Source organism: Nannobrachium achirus, assembly GCF_963921795.1.
Source record: "Nannobrachium achirus genome assembly, chromosome: 17".
Taxonomy (NCBI): Eukaryota; Metazoa; Chordata; class Actinopteri; order Myctophiformes; family Myctophidae; genus Nannobrachium; species Nannobrachium achirus.
Genome location: NC_137824.1, coordinates 22,816,193 through 22,830,708, shown reverse-complemented (window position 1 = coordinate 22,830,708; position 14,516 = coordinate 22,816,193). Strand labels below are relative to the sequence as shown.

Genomic DNA, 14,516 nt, shown 5'->3' with positions numbered 1-14,516 from the left:
GTCTATATTGAACTTACCTTCTCTTTGTTAGGTAAAGTTTGAGTCCGGCTAAAGGTGTCGTTTCCATTAATACTAATCAGTTCTGCATCTACAGGAGGATACGGAGCGGGGAAAACCACTACGTCACTCTTCAGTGTGTCTGAGCTGAAACACACGTCATACTGCTGAGTAGATTTAGAGTAAGACCAGCTGCCGTCAGGATGGGTGGTGATCATTGGGGCGCCATACCGACTGAAACTGCTGTCTGTCCTGTGGCATTTGACAGCTATTAAACTGATAAGGCTCAATAGAAAGATCACTGACACAGACACAATGGCGATCAGTAAATACAGGTTTAAATCAGAGAAGTTCTCCTCCTTCAATGGCACATGTCTGAACTGAGTCTGAATGTCTCCTGTATTTTCAACCACCACTACATCAATAGACACAGTGGCTGATAGGGAAGGTTCTCCATTATCAGCAACTAACACCACCAAGGGGTGAGTTTTTAGGTCATTGTCACTCATTCGCCTTTTGGTCCTGATTTCACCAGTGCTGGTTCCAATTCGGAAGAGAGTGTTTCCCTTTGGTTCAGAAATGTGATAAGAAAGCAGAGCATTATAGCCAGAATCTGCATCAACAGCCCTGATCTTGGCCACAAAGTATCCAGCTTCCGCTGCATAAGGAATGTTCTCACTATTCACAGAGCCGTGTTCAGAATAGGGCGAGAGAATCCCGGGACTGTTGTCATTTTCATCCAGGATGAAAACATTTACAGTCACGTTGCTACTGAGCGGAGGAACACCAGAGTCTGTTGCCTGAACTCTAAATTGGAACGTTTTTAAAGCCTCATAATTGAATGACTGCAGGCCTATAATATCTCCCGTCTCTGCGTTTATATTCACCATTGTAGAGAGCGGCAACGAGTTACTCTTGCTGTCTAAAAATGCATAACTCACATGACCATTTTCATTTATGTCAGCATCAACTGCCATCACGGTTTTAATAATTGGTCCTACTGGCCCATTTTCTTTTACATAGACATTAATCACTGGCTCCAAGAAGCGAGGAGCGTTATCATTGACATCAGAAACGTGTACAGTAATAACACTGGTGCTGGACAGTGGTGGGCTCCCTTCATCAGTAGCTAAAATAGAGACGTTATACTGAGATGCACTCTCTCTGTCTAGCGTTCCATCAACCACTAATGAATAATAGTTTTTATAATTTGTCTCCAATTTAAAGGGAACCTTATTGGTGATGTGACATTTCACTGCACCGTTCTTTCCACCATCTTTATCGAGGATTGACACGAGTGCAATTGCTGTTCCCGGTTTTGCATCTTCATTCACTGCGTTTAGTAATGACGTTACGGTGATCTCAGGAGCATTGTCATTGAGGTCCACCACTTCCACCAGCACCTTGCAGTGAGCCGCCATCGGGGGCTGGCCTTTGTCACTGGCCTCTACACGTATCTCATAAGCGGTTCTTTCTTCAAAGTCAAGTTTGCCTTTCACTGTAATTACACCAGTGTGAGGTTCAATTTCGAATAAATCAAGAATGTGATCTTGATCTTTGCTTCTAAGAGAATATGTTATTTCACTGTTTAGGCCCTCGTCTGCATCGATGGCATTCACTGTGATTATTGTTGTTCCCCGGGGCGTGTTTTCTGTAATTTGAGTTTTATACAATAATTTAGTGAATATGGGAGGGTTATCATTACTGTCTAAAATATGAATAACAAGCTGTGAGGTTCCAGACTTTGGAGGACTGCCTCCATCTACAGCGGTCAATGTTAGATTAATAATAGGCTGTTTTTCTCGGTCTAAAGTTTTCTGTAGCACTAATTCAGCAGACGCACTATCTTCTGCTTTATGCACAGCCAAGGAAAAGTGTTCGTTTTGACTTAATGTGTATGTGTTGACTCCATTTTTCCCAACATCGGCGTCGGTTGCCTCAGACAAAGCAAATTTCATCCCAGGCAACGTACTCTCCGGAATATCTAAATTTTGTGATTTGGCTGCAAACAAAGGAGCATTATCATTTATATCTAAAATGTCTACATCAATACGATAAAGCTTCAATGGGTTATTTATAACGGCCTCTACACTTACTGCACATCTTAGTTTCTCTGCGCACAGCACCTCTCTGTCTATTCTATTATTGACGTAGAGAACACCGGTCTTCAGATTCACCTCGAAATATTTTCTGTTTGATCCGGTAACAATCTGAAACACACGGGACTCCAAATCCTGTACATTGAGGTTTAGATCCTTAGCGATATTTCCAACAGAAGTCCCCGGGTTTACCTCCTCGGAGACGGAGTATGAGAGCTGTCCGTACACCGCTTCCCACTCCAGCAGCACGAGCACAAAATATGTCAAAATATAGCTCCTTCTCTTCGGTAAAGACATAATTCCATCCAATGTGAATCTAACATCGATTCCAGTACTCCCACGAATATCCCAGACAAACAGGTAAACTAGGTATGTGTGTGTATTTTCTCAACTAAAAACGGAAAACGGTCCCTGGCACTGTTGTCTCGTCTGCTTCTCTTTGTGATAAGACATCATCATCCTCTGAATCTGGGAGGGGCCTCGAGTCCCAAATGCCATGGTCTAGAGTGTCACCATGTGGTCATTTGAAATTAGTTCAAGGAACCACATTTCAAGTCAATTATATGTCCTGAACGATCATTAATTATTGCGTAATTACTAAAAACATTATATGGAGAGGAAGCATTAGGCTGTATATAATCACCCCCCCCCCCCCCCCACACACACACACACACACACACACACACACACACACACACACACACACACACACACACACACACACACACACACACACACACACACTCTCTACTGCAATATGTTGAAGCACAAAAGCGAAACCATTAAACGATTTTAGAATATTTTGAAATTAAGTCAAACATTATTATACACTTGTGTATTTTTAAGATAATATTTAACACACATAATTGTTGATTGGTTTTAAATGAGGAATATTTCACATAAATGTATTTCACCCAAATTGTTTTATTGTAAGTAGGCTATTGTAATTGAATTAAACACGATTCTAAAATTGACAATAATGTTGACCTTCAGAGTTAAATAAATAAGGGATTTTTATCGTATTTAGCCTACTAAAGCTTGTGTGTCAATATATTCTGTTGACTCAACCCTTATTGAAAATTCATAAGTATTAAAAAAAACTCTAAACAAGATATTTGACGATTTTGTAGGTTACTTAATTTCAGCAAATGACTAATAAAAGAGCAGAGAATACACTGACTAAATAGAACAAAAAAAACGACACTAAACTCTGATATTGTTTAAAAATTGTGACAATCAACAGAGCCAGAGGATACGTGTTCATATAGCGTCTCCCCTTCAGCACCATGGACAGCGGCCAATCTAACAATGCATTTGGTTACATGCTGACGCAGATGGCACACAGCATAAAATAACATGGAAAATATCTGAAATTCATTTTTCAAAGGTCTTATGATTATGAATAGCCTAGGCTAAGACATGTCCAATTAGATTCATACATTTCGGTTTCTATTTTGTGAGACTACATTTTTAATGACAGTAAACTGCTATTTGTAGAGAGAAAATAAATGCTTGATCTTACCTTCTCTGTGTTTGGTAAAGTCTGAGTCCGGCTAAACGTGTCGTTTCCGTTTATACTGATCAGTTCCGCATCTACCGGGGGGAACTGAGCGGGGAAAACTACTACGTCACTCTTCAGTGTGTCAGAACTGAAACACACGTCATACTGCTGGGTAGATTTAGAGTAAGACCAGCTGCCGTCAGGATGGGTGGTGATCATTGGGGCGCCATAGCGACTGAAATCACTGTCTGTCCTGTGGCATTTGACAGCTATTAAACTGACGAGGCTCAATATGAAGATCACGGACACCGATACGATGGCGATCAGTAAATACAGGTTTAAATCAGAGAAGCTCTCCTCCGTTATCGGTACATGTCTGAACTGAGTATGTAAGTCTCCTGTATTTTCAACCACCACTACATCAATAGACACAGTAGCTGACAGGGAGGGTTCTCCATTATCAGAAACCAAAACCACTAAAGGGTAAGTTTTAAGGTCATTGTCACTCATCCGCCTTTTAGTTCTGATTTCCCCGGTGCTGGTTCCAATTCGAAAGAGGTTTGTTCCCTTTGGTTCAGTGATGTGATAAGAAAGCAATGCGTTATAACCAGAGTCTGCGTCTACAGCTCTGATTTTCGCCACGAAGTATCCAGCTTCAGCAGAATAAGGAATGTTCTCACTGTTGACAGATCCGTGTTCAGAATAGGGCGAGAGAATCCCTGGACTGTTGTCATTCTCATCCAGAATAAAAACGTTCACAGTCACGTTGCTGCTGAGCGGAGGAACACCAGAGTCCGTGGCCTGAACTTTAAACTGGAATGTTTTTAACTCCTCATAGTTGAAAGACTGCAGGCCTATTATTTCTCCAGTTACTGTATTTATATTTACCATTGTAGACAACGGTAAATAATTACTGCCAAAGAATGAATAGCTCACTTCACCATTTTCATTTATGTCAGCATCAACTGCAGACACGGTTTTAATAATTGTTCCCACTGGCCCATTTTCTTTTACATAGACGTTAATCACTGGCTCTAAGAAGCGAGGCGCGTTGTCATTGATATCAGAGACGTGTACAGTAATAACACTGTTACTAGACAGTGGTGGGCTCCCTTCATCAGTAGCTAAAACTGAGACATTATACTGAGATGCACTCTCTCTGTCTAGCGGTCCATCAACCATCAATGAAAAATAGTTTTTGTAATTTGACTCCAATTTGAAGGGAACCTTATTGGTGATGTGACATTTCACTGCACCGTTCTTGCCACCATCTTTATCGAGGACAGACACGAGTGCAATTGCGGTTCCCGGTTTAGCATCTTCATTCACTGCGTTGTGTAATGAAGTCACGGTTATCTCAGGACTATTGTCATTGAGGTCCACCACTTCCACCAGCACCTTACAGTGAGCCGCCATCGGGGGCTGGCCTTTGTCACTGGCCTCTACACGTATCTCAAAAGCTGCTCTTTCTTCAAAGTCAAGTTTGCCCTTTATTGTAATTGCACCAGTGTGAGGTTCAATTTCAAACAAATCCAGAATGTGGTCTTGGTCTTTGCTTCTAAGAGAATATACTATTTCACTATTTAGGCCATCGTCTCTATCGATGGCATTCACTGTGATTATTGTTGAGCCAGGGGAAGTGTTTTCGGGAATTTGAGTCTTATATAAAGATTTATCAAATATAGGTAAATTATCATTAATGTCTAAAACATTAACAAACAGCTGTGAGGTGCCAGATTTTGGAGGACTACCTCCGTCTACAGCGGTCAGTGTCAGATTAATAATAGGCTGTTTTTCACGGTCTAAAGCTTTCTGTAGTACTAACTCGACAGACGCACTGTCTCCTTCTTTGTGCACTGCCAAAGAGAAGTGTTCATTCTGACTTAATCTATAGGTACTGACTCCATTTTTCCCCACATCGGCATCAGATGCCTCTGATAAAGCGAATTTTGCTCCCGGCAATGTACTCTCTACAATGTCTAAATTTTGTGATTTGTCAGCGAACAACGGATAATTATCATTTGCATCTAAAATGTCTACATCAATATGATAAAGCTTCAATGGATTATTAATCACCGCTTCCACACTGATTGCACATTTCAGTTTCGCTGCGCACAGCGCCTCTCTGTCTATTCTGTCATTAACGTAGAGGACCCCAGTCTTTAGATTTACCTCGAAATATTTTGTCTTTGATCCAGTAACAATTTGAAACATACGAGTGTCCAAATCTTGCACATTGAGGTTGAGATCCTTAGCGATATTTCCAACAGAAGTCCCCGGTTTTACCTCCTCAGAGACGGAGTATGAGAGCTGACCGCTCACTGTTTGCCAGCAGTAGCACTTCAACAGCACGAGCACAAGATATATCCCAATAGAGCGTCTCATACTCCATACAGACATAATTCCATCCAACGTGAGGAAATCATAGATCCAAACTGAGAATAAGAAGCCAAAGAGGCACCACAGATGATATTTCTCCGTTTGAACGTAGATGTATTCATTTACTCCCCTCTCGTCTCTTTGCAACAAAGACTGAAGAAATGTCCCTAACATCTATTAACGGGAGGGGCTTAGACATGCCAGATAGCACCTCTCACTTCTATGGAACAACACTGGCGCCATGTGGTTAAAAGGCTGATGCACAAATACCATTTCAGCTGAACCTGAACGATTATTACATTTAGTTGGACAAATATGTGTATTAATACGTGGTTATTATTTAGAGGCCCTATGGACTGCCTTTGTGCATGTCTCAAAAATAATTCTCAAATAATTCAGCACCAAGGTCAGCTCCTATAATGCCAGAATTTATAAGAAACAATTATATTTTGTTTGGATGTGTGGCACAACTTCCATAACTAAATTATTGTTTTTAGTTGAAACAAAGAGCATATCCTTTCTCTCCTAATAAAAAACATACAGTCCTGTTGTTGTTTACTGTCAGACTCTAATTACATTATTCAGCAGGTAGCAATTTGAGGAAATGCTGTGATAAGGCATTGTCGTTGTGGTTTCAGCACCATGGACAGCGCCATGGCAGGAAAGCACTGCAGAGAGCTCTCTCTGTCTGTCTGTCTGTCTGTCTGTCTGTCTGTCTGTCTGTCTGTCTGTCTGTCTGTCTGTCTGTCTGTCTGTCTGTCTGTCTGTCTCTACTCTGTCTGTCTGTCTGTCTGTCTGTCTGTCTGTCTGTCTGTCTGTCTGTCTGTCTGTCTGTCTGTCTGTCTGTCTGTCTGTCTGTCTGTCTGTCTGTCTGTCTGTGCGTGCGTGCGTGCGTGCGTGCGTGCGTGCGTCTGTCTGTCTGTCTGTCTGTCTGTCTGTCTGTCTGTCTGTCTGTCTGTCTGTCTGTCTGTCTGTCTGTCTCTCTCTCTCTCTCTCTGTCACTGTCTGTCTGTCTGTCTGTCTGTCTGTCTGTCTGTCTGTCTGTCTGTCTGTCTGTCTGTCTGTCTGTCTGTCTCTCTCTCTCTCCCCTACAGTCCTACACAACTCTGCCACCCAGTTAACAACATAATTCTGACTTCAGCTAATAAATACACACTGTTGTGTAGGCCTATACATAATCTCTGATGTTAAAAAACAAATAATAATGTTCAAACGTTGTCTTGGCCCTGGTTATGACAAATCTCCAGACCTGCAAGAATAAACTCAATAACATGATTTGATGGTCTGAATTATGCATAATGCAAGGAAATGTAGAGCATAATATAGTAAAAATAAATGTAATTGTATTATTCTCTCCTATAATATAACTATGAGGTAACAATGTTTTTGCTACTCTTATGGACACAGCAGAGCCTTTATAGTGTTCTATCCTGTTTTCTCTTTTTTTTTCTTTTTTTTTTTCCGTTTGCCCAAATCTCCACAGAGGCAGTGGTTATGAGCTTATGAACGTTCCCAGGTTTGTAATCCCAGATTAGGTCCTGGAGGCAGAAATTCCTGTCCTATTTCCATTCGCTAAGAGATATGATTTGAAAATGTTAATAATAATCACATCCTGAGTCATAATCGCCTTGCCCCTAAATCCCAACAACCTACAATGGATGACCAGGTCAAAGTGGTTCTAGGTCACAATTGTCACCCAAAGGGGCAGTGGTAGAATAGCCTACCACCAACGCGCACGCACGCGCACACATGCACGCACGCACACATGCACGCACGCACGCACGCACGCACGCACGCACCCACGCACACACACACACACACACACACACACACACACACAGGAGTAACATAAGCACACCACCTGGTGTTCCAACTGGGACAGTCCAGGACAGACTGCAGTGATTATAATATCTATTTGTATATTCCATGTTGTTATCATTCCTAATCGTACCGAACTGCAGTTTACACCAATCTGTATGACTCTGAATTGACAATGAATCAAGCAGTCACTACAGATGGAATTGGCACTTTTTTGTAGACATTTGAGAAGTAATGAATGTTCATTCAGTTTATATCATAGTGATTTGTAGACCACTGACACTTTTATTTGAGGCACAACCCAGCAAAACATCTACAGTACTCTGATAATGTTCACCTCTCTCCAAGAATTGGAAACAAAACAAGCTATGCAAAAGTTGGCATTAACTTTATCGTGCCTGCTTGGGAGCATTGCCGCTAGATCAATTGGCAGAAGTCTCCTACTGAGGTGTGAAACATGCTGACATCCCAGAGTTGCCACTCGACCTACTCTCACACTGTCAGCTGTACTGCTGGGGCATGGCCTTGCACACTGGGCAGAGTCTGCAGAAGGGTCAATTCATCGATTAGAAGTTACATACACTAATGTTGGAAGTAATATTAAATAGCATCTGCAGAACAGCATATAAAGTACTGCAGTGTGTGAGTGTGCGCATGTGCAGGTGGTTATAAGTCAACCAAGCATGGATCAAAGCATATCTTTGCCCCCATTCAATTGTGAATACCGTAATGCATTGATGAGTCATATATTTCCAGAGGGTATGATAATTGAGTACACTGAATAATTAATTGTGAATAAATGGTGGGTAAATAAAGATACGCAGACTTTGGTCACTGTACATGAATAAACGGTGTATGATGGATACAGCAAAACTGCATACATGCCTGTTATTCTGCCTATGATTTGCATATCAGAAGAAAGAATATCATTACCTAACAGGGAGGGGGAAAAGTGACTGCGATAAGTGATTGGACAGAGGGTCAAAGAATCAGAGAGGGAAGGGTGTGTATTCTGCTTTGTGGATGGGGTATTTGTCAGTGATGTGTCAAATATTAACATTTGGCATGATTGATTTTAATATGTTGCTGTACATCAATACGGCCATCAATATGGGCTAATAAGGGTGTGAGGGTGTGTGTGTGTGTGTGTGTGTGTGTGTGTGTGTGCGTGCGTGCATGCGTGCGTGCGTGCGTGCGTGCGTGCGTTTAGGGGTGTCTACTGCACATCTGCGAGAGTACATGGAGTACATGGGGGAGGGGTGTTACTGGAACATGCTCTAAGGCGAGCCCCCCCTTTCCTTCTGCACAGCTCTCTCCATCTCCATGGCAACCCCTTCTCAGGGGGCTGAGATGTGCATGTGCATAAACAAGAACAAGTGTGCGCTCGCTCGCACACATACAGGTCTATGTACTTGTGTTCTTTTTTTGTATTTTCTTTGCAGGTACGCACGCATGCGCACGCGCGCACACACACACACACACACACACACACACACACACACACACACACACACACACACACACACACACACACACACACACACACACACACACACACACACACACACACACACACACACACACACACCCATGCTGGGCTGCAGCAGAGTTGCTCATGTATTTGTAATGCAGCTCTGCAGCAGCATATTCACTGTGACAGACCCACTTTAGCGGCAGCGCCGGGCTCTCTGTCCATATCCACACCCCCCACGGAGTGCCTGACCTTCTCACTCAACCATGCCCATCCCCCCTTACCCTCTCCGGAGACTCCCTCACACCTCAAACCATCACAGTCTCCTCAGACACCCCCCTTCATACCGTATGGTCACATGTTGATGTCATACTGTGCTGTTTTGTACTGTATGTCTTCATCTAAATGAGAGCATGATCGGGGAAGGCTATACCAGTGGTCATAAAACACTGGCTTAAGACTTGACATGTATAGGTCACAATACAATAATTATTTTTCAAAACATTTTCAAAAACGTTAATTGTTCAGAAATGAAAATTTGAAAGTCCTATGTCCAAAACTCACAACACGATGCCACATTGTGAGCTTGTAGATTGGCTATTTTCACTGTTAAATATGGCTTAGGTGGTTAACTCATAATGTATTTTTGTAAGTTTGGGTCCCAGGGAGATAACCACAATTATATTTTGGGTCTCGAGCTGAAAGGTGTGGTAACCCCTAGTGCAGGTTTCATCCTTGATTCAATACCAAACTCCCAGTGCATCACCGCCATTACAGACACAAAACAGGGAGGAGTGGTGGTGCCTATTGTTTGTACCCATTCTCCCATTTTCTCGCATCTACATCTGTGTTGAAGCATAAAATAATATTTTCAGACAATGCAGTAGCTGTCCTAGGCTGTCTCCATGTTAGCTTTCTTAGTGTCTGTCTGTCGAAGAAAGAAGATCGTATTCTGTTACCAACATCAGAGTCGTGTCGAGTATTTTGTTTCAGAGCTCTTACGGTGCTGTGTTATGGAAACAGTGTGACTAGAACCACACCCTATGCAGTAGTACACTAATGATAGTAGATGCTCTGATACAGTAGAGACAGTGGTGGGATACATGGAGGGAGGGGAAGGTAAAAGACAGAAAGAGGAAACATTTAGTAAGCAGGGCGACAATCTAATTAGAAAAGGGAACTGAAATGAAAGCAGGGAGATATAGTAGGTAGTGTGGAATGAGTGTCTAAACATCCAGGAAGGAGAGGGATAACACACAAACATAGATGTATGAATACATATACTATGAGATGAGAATGTCTCTAAGTGAGTATATGTGCACATACTGTGTGTGAGAGACAAATGCACTGAGCAAAGTAATTTGTCATTAAATTTTCCACCAACAGAAATTAAAAAGAGAGAGAAACAAAGGACTCTCAGTATTTTAATCCAACTGCCACATTTATTTCCAATTCTGTGCGTGTTTCCACTGCTTCCTGAGTTAAGTAGGACAGGGGTGGGTGCACAGACACATGCGTAGGAATCCATTGCAAATCAGGCCACAACAATATGGAGCGCACACTCACTCACTCACACACACAGCAAAACCACAGACAGACTAACGCAATGTTCACTCATTTGGAAAGCAATGGCAGCATGCCCAAAACACGTATAATTAGTTACTCTACTGTAAGTAACAGGCATGGAAAGCAACATGGCATTGTTGCTACAGCTACTGCTTCATTAGGTCTAGCAGTAGCAGTCATGGCCTTAACCAGTGTAGAGAAATTATAGAAATATGTGGGCTGTATTGATCACTAATATGTGATTTCTACACCTATGAAATAAACGTGGTGCTACTACTCTGAACCAGACATTTAAATGGAAAGAACACACATTTGCATTCATAGTATGCTTCATGTGTGCCTCAGAAAAGTAGTTGAACAAAGAAGCGGGTATAATCTAAAATATCGCTGTTGTCGGGAAGACACCTTGTTTGCTTGTTTTTGTAAATGAATGCCCAACTCCATTATTCAAAGTTGTGAAAACAGCAGATCTAAAAGCTCACAACATGCCACGAAGAATGTATTAGGCATATGCATTAGGAAGCCATATGTTATCATAGGTGAGGACAACAACAAAGGCAGCATGAAGCTCCTTGATTTGTTTATGAAAATGAAAGCGGCAGCAACAGACACTCTGATTGGCTCTGCATCTTGCCTAGCAACAAAAGCAGGGTCCGACAGCTTTATGCTTCCCCAGGGACCAGGGTTCTATTTTGTAATTTACTCGCTCTCCTCCTGTAACCCTGGTGACGCAGATGCATGTCGTCCCCTCCTCCGTCTCTCCTCAGCCTTTCAAACCATGTGCCAAGGACAGTAGTACAAATGGTCATTTGCTTTATGCACACGCCTACACACACACACACACGCACATGCACACGCACACGCACACGCACAGTAAATATAATGTTAAACACAAATAAGCATAGCACAAATAACCTATAGCCTGTCAATAGGGTTGAGTATAGGGAGTGGGCAAAAAGTATAAACCGGAGGGGACAGAAATTGGGCCAGGTCCCACTATCCACAGATCAATAGTGACACAGAAACACATTAGCAACACCAGTCAAATACACCAACACACACAGAGTGGGAACCTGTTAAATAATTGAAAGTATTGACATACAGACACACATAAGAGACTGAATGTAGGCTGGTAAATTCACCCTTTTCACCACAAGAGGGAGACTTTTGGTTCCAGTTCTTTGTTCTGTAGAAATGAAGGAGCCGTATGCTATATCAGTGACCATCTGATGAAGAGACTACACATGTACTGTACATGAGCAAACATGAACCACACCCACACACATGTATGCTTGAGAGACAGGCACAGCTATACCTGTATAATGTTGGAATAAATTCCCGCGCTAAACACTATCAATGGAGATAAGCTATCTGGGTGTCTGCCACACTCTTGCCTGCGGAAACTGGGGGAGAAGCAAAACCAAAAACGAAATAAATACCTGGCACACTCTCATCTCATCCAGCCTGATACACATCAGCATAATGACATGCAGCAGAGAGAGACAGAGAGAGTGAAAGACACAGTACAATCCACCTAGTAACCATGATAGATATTCAGGCATTTATCAATATACTGTGCCCTGTATGCTGAACGCAAATATTACATATATCATTAAAATATGCTGAAAAACAAAACTCCTCCTGTACAACTTTTCTGGGGCCTCTACTGCATTCTATAGCTGAAGAACACAATGTTCCTGCCACACCAACGCTGGGTATTCACACTTAAACTGTATTTTTTCTTCTCTCACCATAGATCTGCAGCTTAGATATCAGTGTAACCTCAAGGCATTGTGTAATATCTATTTTTACACACTTCTAATTCATATAGTATTTAATATGCAGCAGGGCCATGCAGCGTGTAAAGTGTAGAGCATTGCAGTGCAGGTCCAGAACTGGATGTACAAGGCAAGGCCATGGCCCACTTCTCTACATAAGGGCCTGAATAATGCAGGGGAGCCGTGGTCTGCAGAGAGTAAGACTTTGGAAGCAGTTTGAAAGGGGTTTTGGAGGCTGCTCCACTTTTCAATGAAAAATGAAGATAACTATTTATAAAATCATATCTTCGCCTGGTGATAATTTCTGGAGCCTGGGCCCTGCCCCTGCAGCTCTCGGAGAAAGGCAAACACCATCTTCCACTCTCATCAGCATCAAATGTTAATCAGCTACATGCATGGACCATGTGCACAAAGCATCACAGGCTATTTATAATCCACCCTTGCCCTTTTGGATTTTTAGATGAACCTGTGTTAAGTGCCGTGTGTATGTGTGAGTGCACATCTACAAGTGTTCATGAGTGTGTGTGTGTGTGTGTGTGTGTGCGTGTGTGCGTGCGTGCGTGCGTGCGTGCGTGCGTGCGTGCGTGCGTGCGTGTGTGCGCGTGCGTGTGCGTGTGCGTGTGGGTATGTACATGTATTTCCTCACCAAATGTATGTCAAATTAATGTATGGAGATATTAAGATGTAATGTCATTGACATGAAAGCGCCCTGCATCATACCATACAACATGCAAACCAAATTGATCTGGAGGGGGGAGGTGGGAAACACATAATTGTAACCACATGAACATAGCATTTAGTATATATTTTTTACATTGTTATAGAGTTAACAATGTAAAAAAAACTTGTGGGAAATATGTGGGTGTACACAGCGTATACAGTAGCTGCAGGTTCTGCCTGCCAAATCTTCTGAATGAAGCGGAGGAGGAGAGAGAACATGGAAAAAGAAAAAGGCATCAGCATCAGCCAGGACTTCAGAGTATGCGATGGAGTAGTGTCCCAGCTTAATTCTCCCTGCTGCTGCAAAGCTCCAATTCATGGCATCATTAAGACGATTCCTTCTAATCGCATTAGAGGAGCAGCAAAGTGGAATTATTGCTGTACACACATAGTTAACGATTGCCCTAATCCGGGAAGACTACGAATGCCGACAGCATCAGTATAAAGGGTAGAGCGCTCTGGGATTAGATGTGAAACCCGAGGCACCTGGAGTAATGGGGAGAACTGTTTATAGGGTATTTGACAAGGTCACACTGGACGTACTATAGTGGCACAAAGTGTGCTCCACTATTCCATTAGAGGACAAGGAAATGTGAAGTGGGATTGGGATTATAGGATGGATGTGAGTAGTAAACAATGGTTATATAGGGAATTAACTCCATCCCAGTCTCATCAGGATAACCCGGGGAGGCTGTAAACAAGAAGCACATGCTCCTTATTCACTTCCCTTATGCTCAACTTTGCACCTCTGACAGGACTCCTATTAAGTTTAGAAGTCATTTGTTATCCTGATTATTATACTGATCTAGTTTTAGTTTGTTAGTTATCCTACAGTAAGTCACCTGTTTACTCGGCTGTGACACACTGCTGATATCTAAATCAGTGCATGGTTCCAAGCCAACTCATTTACACTCTTTAACATAATTACACACCAGTGTCTCAAACTGCAGGGTGTAACGTATCCAAAACAAGTCCTTAACACCACCCACAACCGCACATGCATGCACACATTCCAAAATATATAATAAAAAAAAAATCATTCTGGGTGCGACCAATATCCGAATAGTTAGGGCGCATACTGTATATACCATATGGGTTGTTCAGACTGCCTTCTACAGCATGTCCCTGGTTCAACACACGGACCGGGCGGACCATTTGCTAAGTGTCTTTCAAGTAGAGCATAAAAA

General features: G+C 42.3%; 3 protein-coding genes across 3 annotated transcripts in view; all 3 read right to left on the bottom strand.

Moving 5' to 3' along the window:
• Positions 1-2: 2 nt before the first annotated feature.
• Positions 3-2,393, bottom strand: LOC308302343 (protocadherin alpha-8-like; the record flags this gene model as incomplete). The annotated part of the gene is made up of 1 exon (XM_080746599.1): positions 3-2,393. One exon carries the CDS (start codon positions 2,391-2,393, stop codon positions 3-5), a length of 2,391 nt encoding a protein of 796 aa, XP_080602725.1.
• A 981-nt stretch (positions 2,394-3,374) lies between these two features.
• Positions 3,375-14,516, bottom strand: part of LOC308302342 (protocadherin alpha-8-like) — a gene marked incomplete at both ends in the record, with an annotated part of 48,664 nt that continues 37,522 nt past the window's right edge. The window contains 2 exons of the mRNA XM_080746598.1: positions 3,375-3,398; positions 3,619-4,321. Of these exons, the coding sequence (XP_080602724.1) occupies positions 3,375-3,398; positions 3,619-4,321 (727 nt within the window). The remainder of the gene's footprint in view (positions 3,399-3,618; positions 4,322-14,516) is intronic.
• LOC308301900 (protocadherin alpha-3-like) overlaps positions 8,287-14,516 on the bottom strand; it is a gene marked incomplete at both ends in the record, with an annotated part of 33,135 nt that continues 26,905 nt past the window's right edge. The window contains one exon of the mRNA XM_080746048.1: positions 8,287-8,337. Within this exon, the coding sequence (XP_080602174.1) occupies positions 8,287-8,337 (51 nt within the window). The remainder of the gene's footprint in view (positions 8,338-14,516) is intronic.